This window comes from Larimichthys crocea, chromosome XIII (assembly GCF_000972845.2).
Source record: "Larimichthys crocea isolate SSNF chromosome XIII, L_crocea_2.0, whole genome shotgun sequence".
Taxonomy (NCBI): domain Eukaryota; kingdom Metazoa; phylum Chordata; class Actinopteri; family Sciaenidae; genus Larimichthys; species Larimichthys crocea.
The window spans coordinates 42,448,494-42,473,312 of NC_040023.1; the positions used below are offsets into that span (position 1 = coordinate 42,448,494).

The window sequence follows — 24,819 nt, forward strand, 5'->3', positions numbered from 1 at the left end:
TCTGTAATTTGACTAGTCAAATAATTGACTGATTGTTAAAATCCTACTTGAATTATTATCATTATTACCCACTGAACACTTTAACTGACCTCTGCTTCCATCCTTTGCCAGCATGAGGTGAACATTACATAACTTACGCAGCATTCTTCCATTATCAATTGTTATGGACACCATCATTTCACTCTGTTAATGGAGCAGCAAATGACAACCACTAAGGTTAATGCGCTTATAAAAGTCAATGAGAAAACAGACTATGATGGAGTGTTTAAAGTGAAGCTGGCTTTTATCAGGATCAGTGATTAGTGCAACGATGCTTAAGTTAATGGGTTAATAGTTGGTGTATAATGTTCATCCAGAGGAGAAGGGGGTGGGTGTGCGGAGCTGTAGAAGATAGCACTCATAGATAGATAGAAAAATCATTTATTTGCAGTCCATTGAATAATAGACTTGCAAATATGTCCTCAGATAATTGTACATGTGTTATCCAAGATCAGTCTTCTACCCTAACTTCATAGTCTGTTGTTCTTTATATAAAGCCTGCAGTTTGAATCTCATGACATGTCAGTGTAAAATCACCGTGTCCTTTCAGTTGACTTGTCTAAACTGGGACAAAGTAAAGGATAAGGACAAACAGGTAGAAACAGAACATAAGCAGCACGTCTCACAGAAAGTCAAGAACAAACTGAAACATTTTATTTGAATTTACAGATTATCCAGTTGCATCAGGTCTGGTCACACAGAAGGACAGAAGGGGGTAATCCTTCACTAGAACCTCATCTAAAAACACCTTAAATTAAACTCCCTTCATTAACAGGTGCTCCCCATTCCCTGTCTACCTTCACAGTGGACTCCATCAGAGTCAAGGTCAATTCACTGACTTCTAGAATTCCCAAAAGTGACTGGTGAATGTTGTACATATAACAGAAGAAATGCTGAATCTTGTATTGTCCTTAAAACAGGTTTTGGATGAACAAGAAATGAAAGTGAATTAACATCACATCTTGGCAATCTCTCCAAAATCTCCAAAATCCATTTCCTACGATGTGCAAAAAAACATGTGAGGAAGAGGACATTATTTCAAAGATGACATTTTACAGAGTTGGCACTTGGGTGCACTTGTATTTAGTTTGCCTCACACCAGTTGGCAAAGGGTGAAGATAAATTCAGCAAATCTAAATGAAACATAAAAACAAAGCTCTGCACCCTGGCCCTGCACTGGGTGCTTTAAAACCAAACGAGAGCCACACAACTGACATCAGCATGAGATGACCTCATGACAGTAAGAAATATCTCTGATTTTAATTTTTTTTTTTTTTAATGATTTAATGATTGACTGTCTCAATAGTGTACCCTTTTAACATTCAACAACCAAAGAAAAAGAGACGGACAGGCTAGTTTCACATGCAAAGCAATCACACACAGTTGTTGCAGGGAAGAGTCATTTGGTCAAAGTTTTCCCTCTGTGCTGACCAGCCTACAAAACCCATCACAGACATAGAAGAAATAAAAACTTCCTTTCTCTCTGTGTTCTTAGAGCCTCCCTTTGTGTCCTGTTCCTTGTGTATTTATGGCAAACATTCTTCAGATTGAACAAATTATTTAAGAAATCATTTCTTTTCAGGATTTACTACAGTTTCATGTCATTCTGGGCACACTTACTTTTATCCGTAATAGAAGTTAAGTGTTTAAAATTTAAATGTAACTTATATCCCGATCATGTGACTCAGAGTTCACTCTGGCTTTGTGTAATTTTGTAATTTTAAAGTCAAACTTTGCCATACATTAAGCTTACACCTTGTTTCATTCAAGCCCACAGGTACAGTATGTAACAATTACAGAGGAGCTTCTGCACTTGGGCTGCATTCACATTTAAAAAAAATATCCTCAAGGATATGAATATTTTATACATTTTGAGTGCAGTGCTTATGTCCTGTGTTTATGGCTGAACTTTCCAACTTTAACCACCACAGATCTCACTTCAACCAAAAACAAACAAAAGAGACTGAAGCAGACAGACATGAAATCAAAGTGCATTGACATCTAATCACAGCCTAAAGGTTGTTTGTAAAAAAAACAAACATACAAAGAAACTGAGTGGAAGTGGTCTTCATGGTTCAAGCAGTTGTCACATTAATGAACTCTGAGGGGAGTGAGGAAGCAGTGTCAAGTCCATCCCATTTGCTGTTTTGTGAACATTAACATCTCATTATAGTCTCCATCGAGACCAAACTCATTAGTGTTGTGTTTTCCAGTGTGTGTTCCAGCCACTTAATCCTCAGAGAAGCCTTCAGAATAAAAGCACTGTGTTCATTCTCTCTTCCATGGGTTAATAACAGACTTAAAAACATACAAACTGCTTTGAAGAAACATGTTTTGGCTCTGAAGCCAGAAAGATTCACACATACACCCAACATACAAACATGCAGGCGATCATTCCAGTATCAAAGTGTACTGGAACTACAATCTGTCACTCTTCATGCATTGTTTTTTTGGACGAATGTCCATTGCTGTTGGTAGCTTCGTTTTGGTTTAATTTTTCCTTCCAACGAGCCACCATGTCGACCACTAACAAAAATCATCAGAGCATCAGAGTGAACCATTGGTTTGTAACATGGCAGTGTTTGGTAGCATCAGGCTGACCTGAAACAGTGTGAATACGATGTGTTTGTGTGTGCACATGCGAGTCTACACGAGGCAAGGTGTGAGCGTGTCAAGTGGCTGGTTTTCGTGTCATTGAGTTTTTTTTTTTTTTAAATCCAGAAAGTCAAGTGTCACTCAGGCTACTTCCTCTCTTAGTGTCTCTCACCAACATATGCCATCAGTCAGAGGGGTGACAGTACATTCTTCATGTGTCTGTGTTAAGTAACAGGGCTCTACGTTATATTTTTATACCATTCAAAACACAGTGCTCACCCCTAGTTCGCAGTGAAATTGTAGGTTTTTTTCCTCCATACTGGCTCAGTGTGGGAGCAGGGAAATTTCAGTACAGTAGTGTTTTTTGGGTGACAGTGGGACAACATTTCCAGCATGTTTTTCCTCTCTTACTTTTCCTTAAATCAGGTATCACACAGTCTGTCTTCATGAATGAGAGGTGTGAGGTTTTTGTGTTGAAAGAACAACAGGAAGAGTAAGGAACAGAGGGGTGTGACAGCTGGAGGAGTGTGTGTGTGTGTGTGTGTGTGTGTGTGTGTGTGTGTGTGTGTGTGTGTGTGTGTGAGGGCAGCAGTATGCTTCCCCCTCCTCCCTTGCTATAGCAGTTCTTCTCTTTGCTTTTTGCCCCTAGCCGGCCCCTGGCCGTTCCTCAGGGAGCCGTTCTGGGGCCGCAGGAGGTGCCCACGCTCCTGCTCCGTCCACGGGACCCCACCCTGCCCATCATCACTGTCCAGGTCAGAGTCTGAGTGCATCAAGGCAGAGGAGGTGGGAGCAGGCACCGGCTTCAAGCGGGCTGGTAGAAACAGAAGAAGAACAGTGTGATGTCAAACCTGGACTAAGAATGTCTCATAAAAAACGTGTGTGTGTCTGTCTTACCAGCTCGGGGTGGTTGTAACTCCAGACTGTCTTGCTCATCAGCTTCTAGTATTTTATATCTGCTTTTACTTCTGCGCACTTTGCTCTTACGCCTTTCAGGAAATAAAGACACACCAGATGTCACCTTTTTCTGCTTTGATATCTATTTAGCAAGTATTTGTAAAACCTTGTGTTGTGATGTTAGAAAGTAATCATCAGTCTGTAGTTGCAACATATTTCTTTTCTCCTTCTTTGTAAACACTATAGAAGTAACCAGGAAACATTTACTGCACTAGGGTCCTCCTCAGTGAATGAACATACAATTTTTCCATTAGAACTGGACCAGCCTCCGGTAGCTCACGTTGTGTCAAGTTCACCCATCGCTCTGCCTATCAGGACCGCCACCCTAGACGGATCTCACTCCACTGATGACAAAGGAGGAGTCACCTACCTGTGGACCAGAGATGATGGCAGCCCTGCTGCTGGGGTGAGACTGCCTATGTTTATGGTGGACAACAACTTTAAACACTCAATCCACAGCTACTGGTGATTCAGACATCAGCAATATTAGAAAAGATTCTAAAACATGTTTTTTTTTTTTGTTTCAATAGGATGTACTGAACAACTCTGACCACCAGGCCATGCTCTTTCTGGGGAACCTGGTGGAGGGGAAGTACAGCTTCACCCTCACTGTAACTGACAGTAAGGGACAGACCAGCACCAACAGGGGCACAGTGGAAGTCAAACCTGGTAAAGTGAACAGACAAACCATAGACGTACTTTCACACCGATATAAAGCTGTTGGTGATGCACCTTTTTTTCTGTCTCTGCTGTTTTGTGACGACTGTGACTATTTTCAGGAAAAGTGAGTAAATGAGAGCATTTCATCACATAATACCTCTTGGGATGTATTGGCGTTTATTTTTGCCTTCAAACTAGTCCATGCATACAAATGGTTTCCACACAGCAAGAGATCCAACAACCAACAGCAGAACGTTGAGCGGGTCACTGTGCGGCATACGGTGAACAGACCAAACACAGTCAGAGACTAATCCGTCACTTGGTTCTCTGGCTTCTCTCCCAGATCCCAGAGTGTCAGATGGATCCTGCAGTCAGCCTATTTTTCTCATGTCAGATTCTCCCTCTCTTTAGTGCTTCTCTTTCTCACTGCACTCCTCTCTGCCCCCTCTCTGCCGTCTGTAGTTCTGTGTTCTTAATCTCCTTTCTCATGTGTCTCTGTTTATTAGACATGTGGGAGCGTGACCTGGTGGAGTTGGTGCTGGAGGTTTCTGTATCCCAGGTCTCCCACCGTCAGCGCGACATGCTGCTGCGCCAGGTTGGAGTTTTACTGGGCGTGCTCGACAGTGACATCATCGTGCGAGAGATCAGTGCATTTAATGAGCACAGGTGAGTCGTCCTGCACCTTTTATGACACATTTGATTTTATTTACTTTATTACATTTATTTTACAGTAATAGATCTGTTGTACATCTTAATATTTCACATTTCATTTTTTTTATTATAACTCTAACTTTACTCTTCAAGTGTAAACCTGGCAATGAGACACATAAACGAACAATGAAAAAGACTTAAATGAGATTTTCTTGATTTGGCTTGATAGATGGACGTGATTATATAAATAAGTATTTTTTCCTTCTCAGTACTCGTTTGGTCTTCCTGGTGTCAGGCGGTCCAGGGCGCCCTCCTCTGTCTGGCCGCAGCGTTGCACTTGGCCTACGAAACAAACTGCGCAAACAGAAGAATGACTTTCTCATCTTTAAGGCCCGGCGGGTGGACACAGTCAGTGAGTATCTGACTAACACAGTTTATAAGAGACATGCACAACAATGGAAAAGGAGACATGAGACAGAAAATGTACTCTATAAGCAGAATGAACTGGCTGCAGTGTTACAGATGTGTTTACTTTATGCTCACTTTGAGCTACTTGCCTCAGGTAGGTCTTGGGGTCAGAGTTGCTTTGACCTCTGAACTCTGCTGCCAATGATAATGGTCAGATATTGACCCCCAGGTCAAATCTCTTGACATCTCAAAGATTCTTAGCGGTCACTGTGACTTCTATCTTTTCTTCTTTCTTACACTACATATGACCTGTTTTCTTGTTGTGCATGTTCTATAATGTGCACCTGGTATGTTGTTGCTCCTTAGTTCTAGTTTGACCCACTGCTCTCCGCCACTCTCCTTCCTCAGTCTGTCAGCTGAACTGCTCGAGTCACGGCGAGTGTGACTCTTTCACACGGCGCTGTGTCTGCCACCCTTTCTGGATGGAGAATTTCATCCGAGCTCAGCTTGGAGATGCAGAGAGCAACTGTGGTGAGTTGAGCTGAATCAATTTCATATTTTAATTTGTTCAGATGTGGCAGCATAGTAATAACATACTTTTGCAAAATCTTTTCAGAGTGGAGCGTACTCTATGTGACTATAGCATCCTTTATGATTGTGGTTGCTATAGCAACAGTTGTCTGGGGGATGGTGTGTTGTTGCAACAGGTGAGCACAATTTCTAAAATATGAATATGATTACTGTGTGTGTGTGTGTGTATGTATGTGTATGTATGTGTGTGTATATATATATATATATATATATATACACACACATACATACACATACATACACACACACACACACAGTAATCATATTCATATTTTAGAAATTGTGCTCACCTGTTGCAACAACACACCATCCCCCAGACAACTGTTGCTATAGCAACCACAATCATAAAGGATGCTATAGTCACATAGAGTACGCTCCACTCTGAAAAGATTTTGCAAAAGTATGTTATTACTATGCTGCCACATCTGAACAAATTAAAATATGAAATTGATTCAGCTCAACTCACCACAGTTGCTCTCTGCATCTCCAAGCTGAGCTCGGATGAAATTCTCCATCCAGAAAGGGTGGCAGACACAGCGCCGTGTGAAAGAGTCACACTCGCCGTGACTCGAGCAGTTCAGCTGACAGACTGAGGAAGGAGAGTGGCGGAGAGCAGTGGGTCAAACTAGAACTAAGGAGCAACAACATACCAGGTGCACATTATAGAACATGCACAACAAGAAAACAGGTCATATGTAGTGTAAGAAAGAAGAAAAGATAGAAGTCACAGTGACCGCTAAGAATCTTTGAGATGTCAAGAGATTTGACCTGGGGGTCAATATCTGACCATTATCATTGGCAGCAGAGTTCAGAGGTCAAAGCAACTCTGACCCCAAGACCTACCTGAGGCAAGTAGCTCAAAGTGAGCATAAAGTAAACACATCTGTAACACTGCAGCCAGTTCATTCTGCTTATAGAGTACATTTTCTGTCTCATGTCTCCTTTTCCATTGTTGTGCATGTCTCTTATAAACTGTGTTAGTCAGATACTCACTGACTGTGTCCACCCGCCGGGCCTTAAAGATGAGAAAGTCATTCTTCTGTTTGCGCAGTTTGTTTCGTAGGCCAAGTGCAACGCTGCGGCCAGACAGAGGAGGGCGCCCTGGACCGCCTGACACCAGGAAGACCAAACGAGTACTGAGAAGGAAAAAATACTTATTTATATAATCACGTCCATCTATCAAGCCAAATCAAGAAAATCTCATTTAAGTCTTTTTCATTGTTCGTTTATGTGTCTCATTGCCAGGTTTACACTTGAAGAGTAAAGTTAGAGTTATAATAAAAAAAATGAAATGTGAAATATTAAGATGTACAACAGATCTATTACTGTAAAATAAATGTAATAAAGTAAATAAAATCAAATGTGTCATAAAAGGTGCAGGACGACTCACCTGTGCTCATTAAATGCACTGATCTCTCGCACGATGATGTCACTGTCGAGCACGCCCAGTAAAACTCCAACCTGGCGCAGCAGCATGTCGCGCTGACGGTGGGAGACCTGGGATACAGAAACCTCCAGCACCAACTCCACCAGGTCACGCTCCCACATGTCTAATAAACAGAGACACATGAGAAAGGAGATTAAGAACACAGAACTACAGACGGCAGAGAGGGGGCAGAGAGGAGTGCAGTGAGAAAGAGAAGCACTAAAGAGAGGGAGAATCTGACATGAGAAAAATAGGCTGACTGCAGGATCCATCTGACACTCTGGGATCTGGGAGAGAAGCCAGAGAACCAAGTGACGGATTAGTCTCTGACTGTGTTTGGTCTGTTCACCGTATGCCGCACAGTGACCCGCTCAACGTTCTGCTGTTGGTTGTTGGATCTCTTGCTGTGTGGAAACCATTTGTATGCATGGACTAGTTTGAAGGCAAAAATAAACGCCAATACATCCCAAGAGGTATTATGTGATGAAATGCTCTCATTTACTCACTTTTCCTGAAAATAGTCACAGTCGTCACAAAACAGCAGAGACAGAAAAAAAGGTGCATCACCAACAGCTTTATATCGGTGTGAAAGTACGTCTATGGTTTGTCTGTTCACTTTACCAGGTTTGACTTCCACTGTGCCCCTGTTGGTGCTGGTCTGTCCCTTACTGTCAGTTACAGTGAGGGTGAAGCTGTACTTCCCCTCCACCAGGTTCCCCAGAAAGAGCATGGCCTGGTGGTCAGAGTTGTTCAGTACATCCTATTGAAACAAAAAAAAAAAACATGTTTTAGAATCTTTTCTAATATTGCTGATGTCTGAATCACCAGTAGCTGTGGATTGAGTGTTTAAAGTTGTTGTCCACCATAAACATAGGCAGTCTCACCCCAGCAGCAGGGCTGCCATCATCTCTGGTCCACAGGTAGGTGACTCCTCCTTTGTCATCAGTGGAGTGAGATCCGTCTAGGGTGGCGGTCCTGATAGGCAGAGCGATGGGTGAACTTGACACAACGTGAGCTACCGGAGGCTGGTCCAGTTCTAATGGAAAAATTGTATGTTCATTCACTGAGGAGGACCCTAGTGCAGTAAATGTTTCCTGGTTACTTCTATAGTGTTTACAAAGAAGGAGAAAAGAAATATGTTGCAACTACAGACTGATGATTACTTTCTAACATCACAACACAAGGTTTTACAAATACTTGCTAAATAGATATCAAAGCAGAAAAAGGTGGCACATCACAAAGCAGTCAAGTCTGTGAAGTTTGGAATTTTGGTTTCAGTTGCATTAACATGCAGCTAAAGTGTCATGATGAAAAAGCAGCACAAACACATTCAGATCTGAGGTCCTCTCTGAAGGTCTTCAGGAGGTTTTTAAAGGTAGAGAGGGACGCCCCTGATCTGGTAGGAACTGGTTGGACGCCCTGAGCAAAAAGGAAGCAGAGCCAGGCATCGCTCACTGGACGACCGCAGCAATCATGAGGTAACATATGTCTGTATAAGGGCAGGGGTAGGTAGGTAGGTAGGTGTAGTACCGGAGACTACTTGTTATATGTTCACCACATGTAATTATCAAAAGGGAGCAAAGGCTGTATGTCACTAAAACTCAAACTTGACAAGAGTTTGACATGTGCAAATACTCTGACTGCCTGTCATGTTGTATGAGCTGTTTTCTGTTATTAACACTCCCTGGTAATAACCTTCAGATGAATCAGGAGGAACAAATAATAAACATTCAGAGAAGCTGTTTCTCATGTGAGACTAACAAAGGAAGAGAAACAATATTCTGTAGAATCGAAGCAAAACAATGAAAGGGGCAAAGTCATTTATTCTATTTGTATTTATAACAGATGTGTGTTTGTGTATAGAGGGTGTATGTGCATATTCTGTGCATGTAACTATGCATCATTGTGCAAATATGACTGTGTGTGTGTGTGTGTGTGTGTGTGTGCAGGTATTTATAATCTGTCTATGCAGATGATGAGCATGCATGAGCATACGTGTATATTTTACTGTGATTTTATGATAGACTCTTGGGAGATTAGCCTCGAGCTAAAAGCAAACAAACTGAGCATAAACAAACCCACAAACACACTTTTGTCTTATCTTAAACAAAAATACTGCAATGAGAATGAGTTCTGCTTTAAAATATAAAGAACTGGATTTAGAAATGTGCGCCCAGCAGCCATAACGCTCACCTGTCTGACCCAACCACTGCCAGAGAGAGAGACAGATTAATACCACAAAAACACACTCACACACACACCCTAACCTTCTCTGACGATGACCGTGACAGTGTCGCTACTCTGCAGCTTCCTCTCATCAGTTACTGTCAGGGTGAACTCATACGTGCCAACCTCAAGACCTGTCACCGTGGCAACAGCACTGTCTGCGTTCTCAATCTTCACACCTTCAGGACCCCTGGTGGAGGGACAGATGGAAAGAACAAGGACGACAGAGCATGAATGAGAATTTACTGTAAAAAAAAAAAGTTTGTTGTATATTTTGTGCTACACTAAGTGTCAGAGCCTGCAGCTAATACAAGCCATCTGCACACATGTGTGTATCAGTCTGTGTCTGACTGACTTGGTCTGTTTCCAGTGGTAGGTGGCTATCTTCTGGTCATCACTGCTCTTACTCCCATCGAGCGTGGTTCGATCAACTGGCAGGGTGAGCTCTTTCTCCGGTCCTGCATCTGCTGCTGGTGGCTTATTGTTTTCTGGAGGACGGAGAGTGAGAGGGACAAAACTAAACATTCATCTCATAATGTGCCAACACGAGCTAACAAAGCACATCTTCCCTTAACTCTCAAATGGAAATTTTAAAAAATGGAATTAACAGTGTAGCAGTAAAATCCTCTGACTCTGACTAACAGAATGCTGCCATTTCTTTCCTAAAATGGCTGACATAGTTTGAGCTTGCATGTGGATGCAAGTTCTCAGAACAGATCCTGTTCAAACACTAAAAGACTGTCTACACAAGCTGCTTATCAGACCTCACATTCACTCAGAATGCTGTTATTTCCTATCAGCAGTTTAAGTACTGACCTCACACATAGAAGGCAGGTAATATAAATATGTATGTACTGTCTGACAGCCTGTGGGAAAGAGTAAGGTCAGACAAGTGGTTCTTAAGTGGTACACACATGTGTACACAGCTGAATAAATAGACTTGGGCAAGGTTAAAGAGTCATGGTTGTGAGGAAGCAGTTGGTGAACCAAATATCTATCGCACCTTTTCAGTAGACTATAAAAGTTCTCAGGTGGCATAAACAGGAGCTAGCCTATTGTTTGTTCTCCAGCTGTCTACCTGGCCGCACAATGACGGTGACCTGGGCAGTGTCCTGCTGTCCAGATGAGTCTGTCACGGTCAGCTGGAAGGTGTAATCTCCCTCCTGCATAGCAGACAGCTGCAAGATCGGTGTCCGTACGCCCTAATGAGCACAAAGGATGCCACTGTTAGCCATGATTCTCTTCTTGAGGGAAAAACTAACCAAAACATTCAATATATTGACAGTCCTCAGATATCTCACCTGCATCTCTACCACCTTGTCTTTACTCTCGGGGCTGAGCGACCACTCATAGGACAGGGAATCATGGTCGTCTGTGCTTTCATTGCCGTACAGAGTGATGGAGTTGCGTGGCAACTGGATGACCTGGATGAAGTAAAAAGAAATACCCGATAGCAGATCTCTGCACCCTACTTTACATTCATGCATTTACAAAAATGGTGCAGTACAGAACAGAGCATGATGACAGACAACACAACAGACCTTGATAGGTCCAGCATTCGCCACAGGCCGGTAGTCCTTGGCTTTGTTGACAGAGAGGGTGGCTTGTGTTGAGTTTGTAGCTCCGTCTGAGTCTGTCACTGTCAAACTAAGAAAGACATTCAAAAGTTTAAATACACATACTGTCAGTGCCTGAGAGGTATGTTTGTAACATTTAGCGCCAATTTAAAGATCTGAAAATACATCTGAAACCTTATATACTTCAACAAAAAGATGAAAACATTTCCATCCATAATAACTGTGCTCCACCTCTACCTGAATGTGTAGTTCCCAGGGACCAGGTTTTTGAGGGTGAGGACTTGGGTGTCAGCAGAGACCTTCTCCTCCCTCAGTGGCCCTTTAACCTCCTCCCAGAGCCACGCCACCACTTTGTCATCATCAGTGCTCTCTGTAAGGAGGAGCAAAGACACAGGAGGGGCACGGGGACAGATTAATAAACTTAACAGCATGAGAGGAAATGGAAGCATATTTTAGGCACAAGGCTCTTCAGCTAGTGATAAATGTTTGTCATGTGAGACACTCACGGCTGCCATCAATGACCGTGGAGCTGGTTGGCAAGGAGATCTCCTGGAACTTTGGGGAAACCACGGCAACAGGAGGCTTGTTTACCCGTGGCTCTGTCAGGTGGAAAACAAGAAATGAACTGGATTCTTGAGCTGTGCCATCAGCTGTTTGTGAAAAGTCACTGGCTGCCTTGCCAAAAGTCACATATACAACTGTGTGTGGGAGGAAAGCAGCTATACCATCCAAGTTTATTCAGCCAACATGAAGCAGGACTGTGGACTGACTGCTGTGAATTTAACATTAAGCAAGTTCCATAAAAGAAAGCAATGTGCAATGTGTGACTACACATTTTACAACAGTACTACTAAAGCAGATGCAGTTTGGGAATTTTATAGATTTAACAATAATCTTTATATTTTTTTCAAAAAAAGCAGAAACTGAGCAAAATATCTCATGAAGTGTCTTTCAGGCAGCGTTACTGAGTCACCTGTGGCTGCTCCGTTGCCATCATGTCATCATGACTTTAGGCTTTTGCTATCCACGTAATTCACTCAAGTCAAGTCAGTTTAAGTTATATAGCCCCCATATCACAAATCACAAGGGGCTTTATAATCTGTACCGCATACGGAAAAACTCCTCTAAAAACATTTAAAACATATTTTTCCCCGTTTTTTTGTCTTTGACTCAGAGTCGAAGATTGATAAGTAAGGGGGGAGGGAGGGGGACGACATGCAGCAGACAGCCATGGGTTGAAATCTGCCTTGATGTGGAGCACGCTGCAGTTTAATGTGTGTACAGACCAAGATAGTAGTATTATATAGTATAGTATACAGTATGAACATTTAACATATGAACACAGTTGCTGGCTGCATGAACTGCTGATGGACCAGTATTGAAGTTAAAGTAGTTGGTTGGTTATTTTTCAACTGCAACAACTTTTGTTCTCAGAGGGGGGCACAGAAACACTCGACCCTGCAAACAACTTTTAAGATGACCACAATATGAATGGATGGATGAGTGCTGGTCTTCACCTGGTTTGACTGTGACGTTGACGTAACCTTCACCATGGGCCCCTTCCCCGTCCACTGCCACCTCAAACTCATACAGGCCCACAGTCAGCTTGGGGGGGGCAAACGAAAGCAGAAAGAGGAAGTGTGTTTTACATCCTGCTGAAACCTTCTGTTTATACATTCAGACCTCCAGCTGCATGTTTTGTTTTAAGTGGAACATGAATATGAAAGCTGTGAGCTGTACCTTGCTGAGTTTAAGCGTCTTGCTGTGCTTCCCTTCCATCTCCCCGCTGTAATCTTTGGGGTGAGTTATTAGACGCCAGTCAAATGCATAGTTTATCCCTGTAAAAAAGTAGCAATGATAAATAAATAGTACATTAAAAAAAGCATTCCTCTTTGTAACTGTGTAATCTTTAAACTTTTTCCAGCCTGGATGTGTCACTGGCAAGTGTTCGGTGTGACACAGCATGCAAATGGTGACTCAATACAACTGTCAAGCAGGCTGTACTTCACTCCATTACTCAACACCAGAAATATGACAACATGTTAAATGATGATCTGTTTGCAGTTAGGCTACAGAAAAGTCAGATGATTTTCCAGATGTGTTTACATATTAATGACAACTCTGTAGATGTGAGAAAACTTAAACATAAGAGCACATTTCTTGTTTCTAGGTGGGGATGTGAAATAGTTCATCTAGTATTTCATGTTTTTACCTGTCGGGGGTGTTGGGACCACGAAGGCGTTGAGTTCGACCTCGTTGCGGGGCAGTGTGACCTCCACACTCTCTCCTGCTGACACCACCAGCTCCCTCACTGTCGCGGGAAACAACACAGGATTTAAAAGGTGATGCCAACAGTTCAGGAGTGGAGGTAAGCTATTCATGCACATTAGGTCTGTTACTATCAGTTACTGGTCCATGGTGGGGTGATTTTGGAGATTTGAATGAGGGGAATGGTTTAAAGGTTAGGGGAGGATGAGAGATGTCCAGTTGTATCTACAGAAAGATATAATACATTGCTTTAACATAATTATCCTCATGTGGTATACACATCTATTTAGCTGGCTTCTCTGCACTGGCTCACTGTAAAATCAAGAATAGAATTCAAAATCTTTTTCCTTCCCTACAAAGCTCTTCATGGTCAGGCACTGTCATATCTTAAAGAGCTCACAGTGCCCTATGGTTTGTGATTCATACTGTATAGCCTCCAAAAGCAGAATGGGAGCCGGAGACATGTCCATTAATTTAGTTTTTCTGCTTTCTCATCTCGCAGGTTCTTGTGGATCGTGGTGACGTCTAGATCAGCGATTGGTCAAACCTGCTGCTGTGGCCCTGTTTGACGTCCACTTCATGTACTATTATTATGATTATCATTATTACTGTCTTTAGTCATATCTCCATTAAACCTCTTGGTTACAGTTATTATTTTAAATGCTGCTGTGCATCTCTCTCTCCCTCCTTCCATTCATCCATCCCCCTCCCTCTCTGAGCAGTACTCCACCACTAGTAAATTCATCAGAAAGTATAAAATTGGTTTCCCTTTAAAAAAGGTCCAGTGTGTAGGATTTAGTGGTGTAGTTGCTGATTGTAAGTGCCTTGCCTCAGTGCCTTCTTCCTAACATTTTTTTTATTTTCAGGTGATTAAAACTTATGAAAACATAGTTATGAATATTATATTCCAGTCCTGTCATATCCTGCAAATAGAGCCCGTAAATCTGACACACTGGACCTTTAAGTCCGACTGTTTCAATCAGGTTTTTGTTGTGTAAGTTTAAGCTCGTCATAAAAACCTTTGTATAACTTCTGTGTTTTCATTTAAACCAGCTCAGCTTGTTATTGTTTGCTGTGGTCGAGCTAAAATGATTTCATCTGTAATAATAGGCATTGTTTTTAATGCATTTTTTTATTTACTACCAGTTGAATGGAGATGTTTGTCCATCAGGGAGGAGAAACTGATCATACGAGTTATTCCTGTTTGTAGAAGCCTGGCATGTCTCAGTACATTCCTATGGCTTACACTAATTTGGCTTCACACCCAAAGCACATGTCGCTTTCATCTGGAAAAATGACATCTGAGCAGTCTGCCACGAAATTTGTGGCCAAAGTACATTTTCATTTAGTTAAACATCAGCCGAAGCAAAAAGGAAGGAAGGAACAGGAAAAAAATCTTTTCACACATTTAACTGTCTGGGACAGAAGAATGAGAAATGTGATAAACACATTTTGGAAAGACAGATTTCACATGAGAGTCATGTGAAATCCAAGGCTACAAAACCACAGTTCTGCTACATTATATATTAGTTCATAATTAATAAATGAAGACAAGACATATTACTGAACAAGCTAGAAACAGGTGATCACTATCTGCATGTGAAACCAGCTTCCTTACCAGCCTGTGTTGGGGTTGTGGTAACAGCAGTGGCTGTGGGTGTGGCTGTGGCTGTGCTGACATCACTGCTATTGGAAGACGCGGCAGTATCATCGATGTCATCCACCGTTGAGTTCTGCTTTGATGGTGGTGGAGCGCTATCTGCACTCCCATTGGCTAACTGGCTATGGTCCTTCTGGGCTGTGTGAAGAAGTGTGATGGTGCTGGGTACTGTCTGAGTTGGGTGGAAGGTTTCCAGTTTTGGACTTTCCTGTATAAACAATTGAGAAATGTGACAAACACAAAATAATGAAAAGCAGATCTGAGGCAGAATTTGAAACATTCAAAATAAATTCATTTTATTTATATTTCTAGGATGACGCTGTCTGACAAGTGTGTTTCAAGAATCAGGGTGGGAAGCACTTGAGAAAGAAGGGGAAGGATATTGGCTCACTTATTTTAGTGCTGGTTCAGAATCTTAACTAAGTAACAGCATGTGCTACAAGCATACAGCGCAAACACCAACTGAAACTTTTAAAAATAAACTATTATTCTGTGAAGTTACCGTGCTGGTAAGTAGTCCTGTGTGTGGTGTGTGGCTTCCTGCTTGCTGACCACGATGAGCTCTTCTACGTCTTGTTAAGACCGGACCCTGCAAGTAAGGTTACAAGTAAAGAAAACCACTTTACATACACACACTTTAATTTGCAGATACTGTGTGGAACTTCATCTAAATTGATGAAGAGTACTAATATCACTGATCAGGCCAAAACCCAATCTGCTATAAGATAAGTGTCCATAAGTCCTTTGCTTTAATTAGAAAATAACATCCTCCACCATTTTAAGTTCAGTACCATCTGAAAAGACATACTAGTCTTCTCAGTGAAAACAACTGAACAAATGAATAAAAAAGTTGTTGATTTAAATTAGTCTCAATGCTACCCTCTGTACCTTTGAGAGCAGCTGAAGGAGGCCGAGGGACTCCTGATGGGGCTGTGGCAGGATGGTGATTGGGCAGCCCCTATTCCGGTTACAGCTGAGAAGCACACATTGCCCACCAAGACTCCAAACAGCGATGCAGTTCGGCTTCAAGCAGCAGAACTCCCAACATGTCGCCCCGCCTGTCCCGTCTGCAAGAGGGCGCCAACCTAGACTGATGATGCTGCTCCAATGGATCCCCAGCACCCCGCCAGTCACCCGGCACAGATTTGCTGACACACCTGGACAGGGACAGAACAAAGGAGAAAGGAAACAATGATGTACTTCACTGATGTTAAAGTAGTTGTAGTTAAAAGCTCTCATCGTACAGAGGTAAAAGGGAGGATGACAGTTCAAAGTTAGGAGCTGGTTTCCCTGCAAAGAAATTCTAGAAAGAGTTTAGTGTAGAGTATAGTTTGATCAAAAGGACCTGCCAAATGGGACACCATTGAGCCGCCACCGGGCAGCGATTCCCAGGCTTCTCAAGGTTTTACTTGTTTATATCAATTAAGGCATTGTTGGCTACTCTCTGGATTGTCAAAGGCAAGGGGGCAAAGTGAAACCCACAATGAATTCCAGTCCCAACTAGTGAGACTTTTCACAGATCAGGCTTTGACTGAACATTTCTCAGAAATGCCGACATCCAGTCTCAGTTTGAGCAGTCAGCCAAGTCAGCAGCAGAGAGAGGAAGTGAGGCTTTTTCCTGACAAAACAAGACACTGATTAAAACCCAATGCACAGTATGCAGTACGCACAGAACTCCGTCCTCTGAGTCAGACCTTATCACACACATATCAGCAGTGCAGTAAGCTGGTACAGTCAGTAAGAGCACTGCTTGGAGTGGTAAAACTATTCTTACTCAAGCTTCTACAGTATTGAAGAGCCCAGTTCATTCATTGTGTAGCCAGGTACAATAAAACACCACAGACTACACACATGGGACACAGACTATAACACTGGGACACAACACTGTACAGTACAACACTGGGAGGAATAGAAAGTTAGATTTCATTACTACTTAAATGAATGTCCACACAAAGCTGCACCAGCTGTGAATAAATAATAGTCCAGGACAAAGAAAACAGCTGAATTATTTGCTATTTAGACCCATTTTATTTTTTTATTTTTGTATCACAGACCTGGCTGTTTTGACGCGAGGTAGATCAAAACCCATTAAATACATGTTTGTACTGCAACTGCTACTTATGATCACTTATCATTTATTAGTAATGCCACCCCGCGAACAGTATTCTATACACATTTTGGAAAGACAGCATCAATAAATGCAGCACAAGTTCTGCTTACTTACTGTGTTACATGTGTTCATGTGCTCATCAATATTAAAATCCTTATTCAACACCATTGTTCCAGTCCAATAATGTCTTTACTTACAAATTAGTATTTTTGTGATTTGTTGCCTCCAGTTTCAGAGTGTAATGCCAGTGTGGTAAATATGTTCAGCTGTACTTGAGTATTTGTTCTGATTACATTACTTATGATCAAAAACAGCCAAACATCAACCAGGTCACCAACAGCAGACCCAGCAGCAGCTAATATTACTGACTAGTCCAGCAGCAGTCAGCCCAGCTCGGCGTCTGTCTTTCAGCCTTTTATTTCACCAAGCTCTCACCAACCACTAAAAGTCAGTCCCACATTTACTCTTGTCCGGCAGCTTCTTGCTCACTCACTCTCTCCTTTTCTCTTCTTAGCTTCCTCCATCAATGCCCTCTAGAGTTCTTCCGTCCGTCTCTTCTCTTCTGCCATTATGTGCATAGACTGCTGAGCCTGGTTACATTGCCCGCTTGCCTAGCTCTGGTTCTGGCATGATGCCAGCTCTGCTGCCCATCTGCACTCCCCTCTGCCCAAGCATGGAAAACCTCCTCTTCTACCCAGTGATCACAGTCCGGGCCGGCTAACAAACTGAGCTAACACTAGCTAACAGCAGCTACAATAAAGGCGGAGCAGCTGGAGGACATCAGAGGGAAAACCAGAAAACATTTTCGCCATAAAATATGATCCAGTTTCACCAAAATCAGTCAAATAGTTGAAGGTGTGTGATTTTATGTTAGAAAAGTTATTGCTGTGTAAGGTCAAATCCTAAATTTAAATTCAATGATATTTCTATAGCACCAAATTATATAGAAGCTATCTCATGACACTTTCCATATAGAGCAGACCGTACTCTCCATACTCACTGTGAGTTATTATTTACCAACAATCCTTGACTTGGTTCTAACAGTAAGTGCTAGCAGTGCATTTCCAGACCTCTGGAGACAACGAACACTTCTTAAGCAGTACTTTGTCAAAAGTACAACAGAGGGGCAACAGGTGCATGTGTTCACGTGCAGCCAAACAAATGTGTGTTCTTTGAATAAAAAAAGTCAGTCAATAATCTGCCTTCTTCCATTGTTCCACTAGAAAATGTGACCTGATTTCAGGCTGCACATGACTCAAGCAGTTTTCCCACACAACAGGAGAGAGCAGGAAAGGAGCTGCTTATCTTACTAAAAACTCACTGCAGTGTCTTCTCCACTGATTCTCTGCTGTCAAAAATGCTTGATTTGTAGACATATTTTTGATGACTGCTTGCTGTCAGTGCTAACCTCAGTGATAATTGACACTGCATTTTCTTTCACCCTTTTCCGGGTGAGCAGTAGGAAATGTTGCCCGTGGCATAGGCAGTATAGGCAAATGCTAAGGGCGCCATCCATCCAGGGTGCGCCACAAATGGGGAAAGAAAAAAAAAAGTAACTTTCACTTTTCTTATACTAAAACTCGTCAGTACTATTATTTCTTAATACGAAAAAATAAGCTAACGTTAATTTAACTGAATAGCAAGGCCTATTAAATAATAATAATAACAATAATTATTTCCTAAGCACTCACTCACGTCACCTCGAAAAGAAGGGGAGGCGTGACAAAGACAGATACAGTAAAGATGATGTCAGGTATTTATTTGTCTGTAGCAGAACGATAGTAACTTTTAGTCTAACACGGTTTGATAATCAATAAATAGTGTTAACTTGTTTTAATGTCAGTTAATGTGACGGGTTTACAGTTTTGATTGGCCAACTTGTTTTGTAAAAATAAAATAATAAAATAAAATGTCAAAGGCAAAGCTATTCAGTTTCTTGTGTGTTCGTATGTAAATTCGCAGTGCAATGCATGGAGGGCACCATCTTAAATCTTGCCTAGGGCGCCAAACTGGTTAGGGCAGGGACTGGTTGGGTTTGCATTTAAAACAGTGAGGCTGATATCAATGTGATCAAATCAGTAAGAGTAACACTGGATCACATGCTGCACTGTTTCCAGTGAATCCCTGGTGATTAGGTAGCTAGTGTGGGCCCACGCAGGAATGGTGGACTCCACCAACAATGAAACAGAGATGATATGTTGATTAATCGATTCTTTAAACTACTAAACTAATCGCCATTTTGATAATTAATTCATCATTTTTTTAAATACATTTTATCCAACTAACCAAACAACAAATCCATTAGTCTGGAAAATGTTTGACAGATTTATGGAACTGAAAATGAAAATAATCAATAGTGGCAGTCTTACATGAAAATGACTGTGTAGACACATAGGTGTAAAAACAGATTCAAAAATGGTGTTTGAATCCATGAAAATCTTTTTATATTAGAACTGCTGACCCATGGCTCTGTAAACACAGGTGACAGCAATATTTCTGAGAGATTGTCCTGCTCTTGGCAAAGCGGTCAACAGTTAAAAACCAACAAAAAACACAGCTCACTGGACCGTCTCAGATAGTGCTATACCCGGAACTGTTAATACCATGGCAACACGAGAGCTAAGGTTTATCAGTCAGTGTTTCCTCAAGTCTAGAAAAAGACAGGTCTTTCCAGATACAAAAACACACAAAAGCACTACAGTTTGTTTGAGAAAGGACCCTTTGGCCTCAGTTTAGTCATCCCACCCCTTGTCCATTCTGTCCCCCACCCGTCAACACGCGCACACACACAATGTCTAGTCACAGAGCCCCTATTGTTTCACATTGTAACCCACTGGCATCAGAAAGCACACACACACACACACACACACAAACACACACACACACACACACACACACACACACACACACGAGGGGTGCCAACAGTCTGCCATCTCTCCGCCTCAGATTAGTAGGACAGTAAACACCGACTAACAACTTAAAACCAAGTATGGTAATAACAGTGTGAGGAGAATGAAGACCCACCCTGAGTAATCAAAGGTGTGTGAATCTACTGTGCAGATGAGTGCTGGTAGTTTAACAGAGGGAATTTCCTTATCAGATCTCAGTCAACAAGCTTTTGGCCATTGAGTTCAGGGTGAGGATGGCTTTATTTTACCTGTGGGAGGAGTCAGCAGCCAGAGGTAGGTCAGCAGCAGGAGTTGAGGTAAGCTCCAGGTAAGCAGCTTGTGGCGTGCATAGGACATTTTCCACAAGGACCAAGGACTGAGAAAAAGAAAATATGTTATGGTGCTTTAATATTTCCTTTTGATTCAACAGAAACTGGCCACCAAATGAAATACAGAGTGTGATAATAGTTTGGCATTTGTACTGGCTCAAAGTAACCAAACACACCCAGTGAAAGAAAGAGGAGACAAACATGCTGTAACAAACACTGTGTTTACCTTCCTCCTGGCCAGGCGGTGGAATGAAGCGATGCAGGAAAAGAAAGGGAGCGAGGAGTTAGGTTGGCAGCAAGGTGCTGTGAGGTGATGGGTGAAGACGGGTCAACACCAGCACTCTCAAGGAGAGATCCAACATGGCCGCCTCCTGGGCCTGCACAGGCTCAGCTGCTCAAACACTACAGAGCGAGAAAATGACTGAGCACGATCATTAAATATGAATTATATCAGGAAGAACAAACATGGCCATACAGTGATACTTCAGTATTACTGCATGCTGACTTTGAGTCATTGGATTACGATCAGATTGTTTTACAATATTCTGATGTTCAGATTTTGATTAATTAAAAATGAACAAAATAAATTACTGATGTCTGTTTCACACACCAGAAGACATTTGTCTGATATCACGCATAAGAGTGGGAGAAAGTTAAAAAATATTCCTATTAATATTCTTATAGTGCTTTCAGCCATATCGCCGCCATGATATGAATTATTCAAGTTTTTCCTCCTTCTCCTCCTTGATTACTGACAAACAGTGCTTCAGCTCGCCAGAGAATTTGACTTGACTTGAACACTCAGCTTGATAACAAAGGTTTATGCAAATAAGACTGAAGTGGACTTAGACTTAGACTGCAGAGAAAGCGAAGAACAGGAATGTTACTTCAATGTATGTGACATATTAGATGTGATCATTCAAAGAGGACTAAATATATCATGATGATTTAGTTAAGTGTGCCTTTTCTCTTTACATAAGAATGTATGCTTCTGCTGGAATTATGACATATAAACAAATATAGCTTGTTTGGGCAGAGTTGAACAAATGCAACTCTGTTTCATTGTGCAACAATTGTGTTCTTTATCCTGTTGACAGTGAGATGACTCACAATCGTGTGAACTCTGCTTCTCACTGTTAGTTGAAGCTACACAAAGGTGAGACAAGAAAAAGGAAAAGGACGAGTACAATGCATACCTCTATGACAGAGGTCTAGTCACTCTATCTTAGGCCACATAAACAATCTTAAGGATCCAGTCTATCTGTTATTGTGTGTATGTTGTAGCATTACAACCTATTACACAGCCTGTACGTACATAATGAATGTAGTGGCATTCAAATAATATTTCTACCTCTCTCATGCGCAACCAAAACTGCAGATTTATCATGCAGTGAACCCCTCAGTGCTCCTCCATGCAATGTTGTTTGAGTTCTTTGTGACACTTCGTGTAAGTCAGTGTGTCAAAGGAGGATCAAACTGAGCCCCATGTGTGATGCATCTTTAAATTATGCTCAAGACACAGTCACAGGCCATTAAGTTATCTTTCTAATGCTTTATGTCCTTTACTCCAGAAAGACTTTTCACATTCCAAAGTAATTAGTTATGATAATCAAACCATGTTAATGAGTCACAAAGAAGTTGTTCACTTCTGTGAATCTGTTGCCTTGAGGAATAAAGATGAATTCTGTTCTTTAGGTAAAGTAACACGTCAGTAAAGGCTGACTTATGATTCGATGAGGCATGTGTGGAGTTAGTTGAAGTAAAAGAGCCACGCTGCACTTTTTCCTCCCTCAGTTCACATGCAACTTCTTACAGCAGAGGGGGATGAAAAAGGGGGGGGGGGGGGGGGGCAGTACAGGTCCTGGGACACTGTGTTCAGCCTCCTCTCCACAATGTCTCACCATGAGACTACTATGGGGCAATATAGTCATAAATCAAGCAGCTTTCACAAGCATCTGCTGTACAGACAGTCTGTAAATGTTAGCTAGATGCTATATATCTATACGGTGAGAAAAGATGACACTCTTTGAGCAGATGCCTTCAGTAATACAAAATTAGCAGCAGCACACAGGTTACAACTACATTTATCAGCTCAAACTCTAAATCTGCTAGACTAAGAGTAAACCTATATTTAAAAGAGTAACCACTACACATTTAACAAAGACGTTGTTAGAAAGAAAAAAAAAAACACACACACACACAGCAAAGGTGTGATTATCAGGCACAGTTGACTCAACATAAACTGCTGACACAAACCTGTATGGGCTCCTTCCATATGGGAATCCACATTCCTGCACACAGATGCTTGCAGCTTCCTTCTGTGATATAATCAGTAGCTCAGTAAGTCCTGAATCCAGTCAGTCCACAAACATTGTCATTTGTTCTCCTGCACACCACCAAAATAGAAAAAAAAGCTCCAGTTAAAATATCCAGACAAAAAGATTTGAGGGCTTCAGTCACGACTTTCCTCCTTGGTTAAGTTGCAACAAAGTAGACTTTTTTTTCATTGCACAGCAAATGCCCACATGCTCAGGTACGCCCGGTCACCTGTGCTGATGACAGCTCAGCCATTACACACATTTCAATAGCTTCTTTTCCCCTGAGAAGCTTCTGCAGCACAATGATCTCTGTGACCAGAGTCCCCCTTATATCCAGAAAGGACCAGTTCTCTCTCTCTTTTGCTGTTTCTTCCTCCTCTCCTCTCTCAGTCGCAGCAGTCAATAGCACAACTGTCAGCTCTGTATATGCGACTGGGCAGACAGGTTGGTGAAGATTTCTCTCTAATGACACCCAAGGTCCCACGCACAGCTTCCTCTGGCTGCTACAAGGAAAGAAAATTTAATTTCTCTCAAAGGCAAGAGTCCTTGGAAAACAAAATAATAAGAACCCTCTCATTTCACTGCAACAGCAATTGTAATAATAATATTTAAATGGATGTGAGAATCACAGCAGAGCTGTGCCATAAACCCATATACATAAGGAGAGTTGTCACCAGAAGATGTTGCCTCTGCCTTTTTCTGATTCATGCATCTATTTGTCTTGTAGAAAAACAGCGTGCACTGTCTAATGCTGAATGTTTTTGGAATATTTGACCAGGTTTTACCTGTTACACTGATGGATGTCCTCTTTACAGTAATGCTTTACTAAAGGATAAGTCTGCTTCTGTCTCTGTTTTTCTTATGCTGCAAGCCAAATTTCCCTTGGCAGACTTTAATGACTTAACTAGACTGTCAGTGAATTGATTAGTGGATCAATATTACATTTTAAAAAGCCATTCATTAATAGCAAACATGTGTTTGGTTGAATCCTCGCAGAAGACAAAAAAAGTTGTACATGACTGAGGATGACAGTTTTTTCAAGCTCTTTATTAGACTGAATAAAACACGTCACTTCAGGCTCTTTTAGTCTGCATGATTAAACCATGATCAGTGGTGACAGAGTGGGAGTTCAGCTCTGCTCTGGAAGAATTGATTCTCACAGTGAATGAATGATAAGTGCATGATGAACTGCACGTCTGTCAATCAAATGGAACGCTGAGTCAAAGCACGGGGATGATATCTGTGGGACATTTCATCCAATGGTGTGCTCGTGTCCTGAAAACATGAGTCAGGTTTCTTCCACACAGACAGGATGTGTTCAGCTGTCAGGTGCTTTAATAAAGGCCGAGAGCTCCAGCCTGCGTAGTGCACTGCGCTGTCACTGACTGAGAAGCGATAACACGACACTTCGTATCTAGTGAGTGTTTGGTTTTTACCAGACAAGTCAGCGTCCCGGTGCTGAGGCGTGAAGCTGGAGGTATGATAGTGTTTCCCCCGTATAATCCGGTATCACCCTCCGGTTAAAGCACCTTGAGGCTAACGGCAGCTGGCAGTCTCTCACTACACACCGTGCAGGAACACGGACTCGTCCTGAGCGTTTGCATTCGTCACGACACGGTTACAGACACAAAGTGTTCGAGCACTTACGTTCAGCACGCGGCACGGTGTCGCGCGTCGGTCGGTGGCCGCGCTGTGTCGGTGCTGTTGTTGTCCTCGGGTCAGTTAATCAGGTCAGTGTTCCTCGGGCTTGTGTTGCTGATGTGCCTGTGTGACCACTGTCAAGCCAGTCAAAGTGATGCATAGTGCTTCCGGTGGGTGGTTTTTCAGAATAAAGCAGTCGGGAACAAACCGGTTTGGACCGATAGAAGCACGAGAGTTTAAATGAACGACACCTCTGAGAAAGACTGTGTCACATCTGCATACACATCACATTATATTATATTATACAAACATCTGCTCCAGCTGCAGTGCTGCTGAATCTTAGATAAACTGAAGACTCTTCAACAGTAATCAGACTACTTCCGCCACGCGCCACAGAAACAGTTAACCTGCTGAGCTCTCGTGCTGTGGATGTATTGTGATACAGTGCTGTAGCATAACTGTTGCTATAAATAATATA

The 24,819-nt window shown here is 42.1% G+C and overlaps 2 protein-coding genes across 6 annotated transcripts; one reads left to right on the forward strand and one right to left on the reverse strand.

Annotated features, from left to right (window-relative positions):
• Positions 1–671: 671 nt before the first annotated feature.
• On the reverse strand, positions 672–24,782 carry kiaa0319l (KIAA0319-like ortholog). Of its 5 annotated transcripts, none has more exons than XM_027286096.1 (25): positions 24,348–24,782; positions 22,639–22,768; positions 20,609–20,784; positions 20,323–20,429; positions 15,944–16,212; positions 15,558–15,644; positions 15,014–15,263; positions 13,340–13,438; positions 12,868–12,965; positions 12,645–12,732; positions 11,634–11,726; positions 11,365–11,497; positions 11,092–11,197; positions 10,852–10,974; positions 10,629–10,752; positions 9,906–10,038; positions 9,592–9,740; positions 8,209–8,360; positions 7,946–8,084; positions 7,289–7,448; positions 6,892–7,034; positions 6,365–6,487; positions 6,189–6,279; positions 3,529–3,620; positions 672–3,445 (listed from the first exon to the last, which is right to left on the reverse strand). In XM_027286096.1, exons 4-25 carry the CDS (start codon positions 20,408–20,410, stop codon positions 3,249–3,251), a joined length of 2,937 nt encoding a protein of 978 aa, XP_027141897.1. In that variant the 5' UTR covers positions 20,411–20,429; positions 20,609–20,784; positions 22,639–22,768; positions 24,348–24,782; the 3' UTR covers positions 672–3,248. The 5 variants fall into 5 exon arrangements, with proteins under 5 accessions (XP_027141897.1, XP_027141898.1, XP_027141896.1 ...); XM_027286097.1 differs by having other exon boundaries at positions 22,639–23,200; XM_027286095.1 differs by having other exon boundaries at positions 22,639–23,203.
• On the forward strand, positions 3,673–6,058 carry LOC113747226 (dyslexia-associated protein KIAA0319-like protein). The gene is made up of 6 exons (XM_027286099.1): positions 3,673–3,994; positions 4,119–4,257; positions 4,755–4,914; positions 5,169–5,311; positions 5,716–5,838; positions 5,924–6,058. Exons 2-6 carry the CDS (start codon positions 4,149–4,151, stop codon positions 6,016–6,018), a joined length of 630 nt encoding a protein of 209 aa, XP_027141900.1. The 5' UTR covers positions 3,673–3,994; positions 4,119–4,148; the 3' UTR covers positions 6,019–6,058.
• Positions 24,783–24,819: the final 37 nt, after the last annotated feature.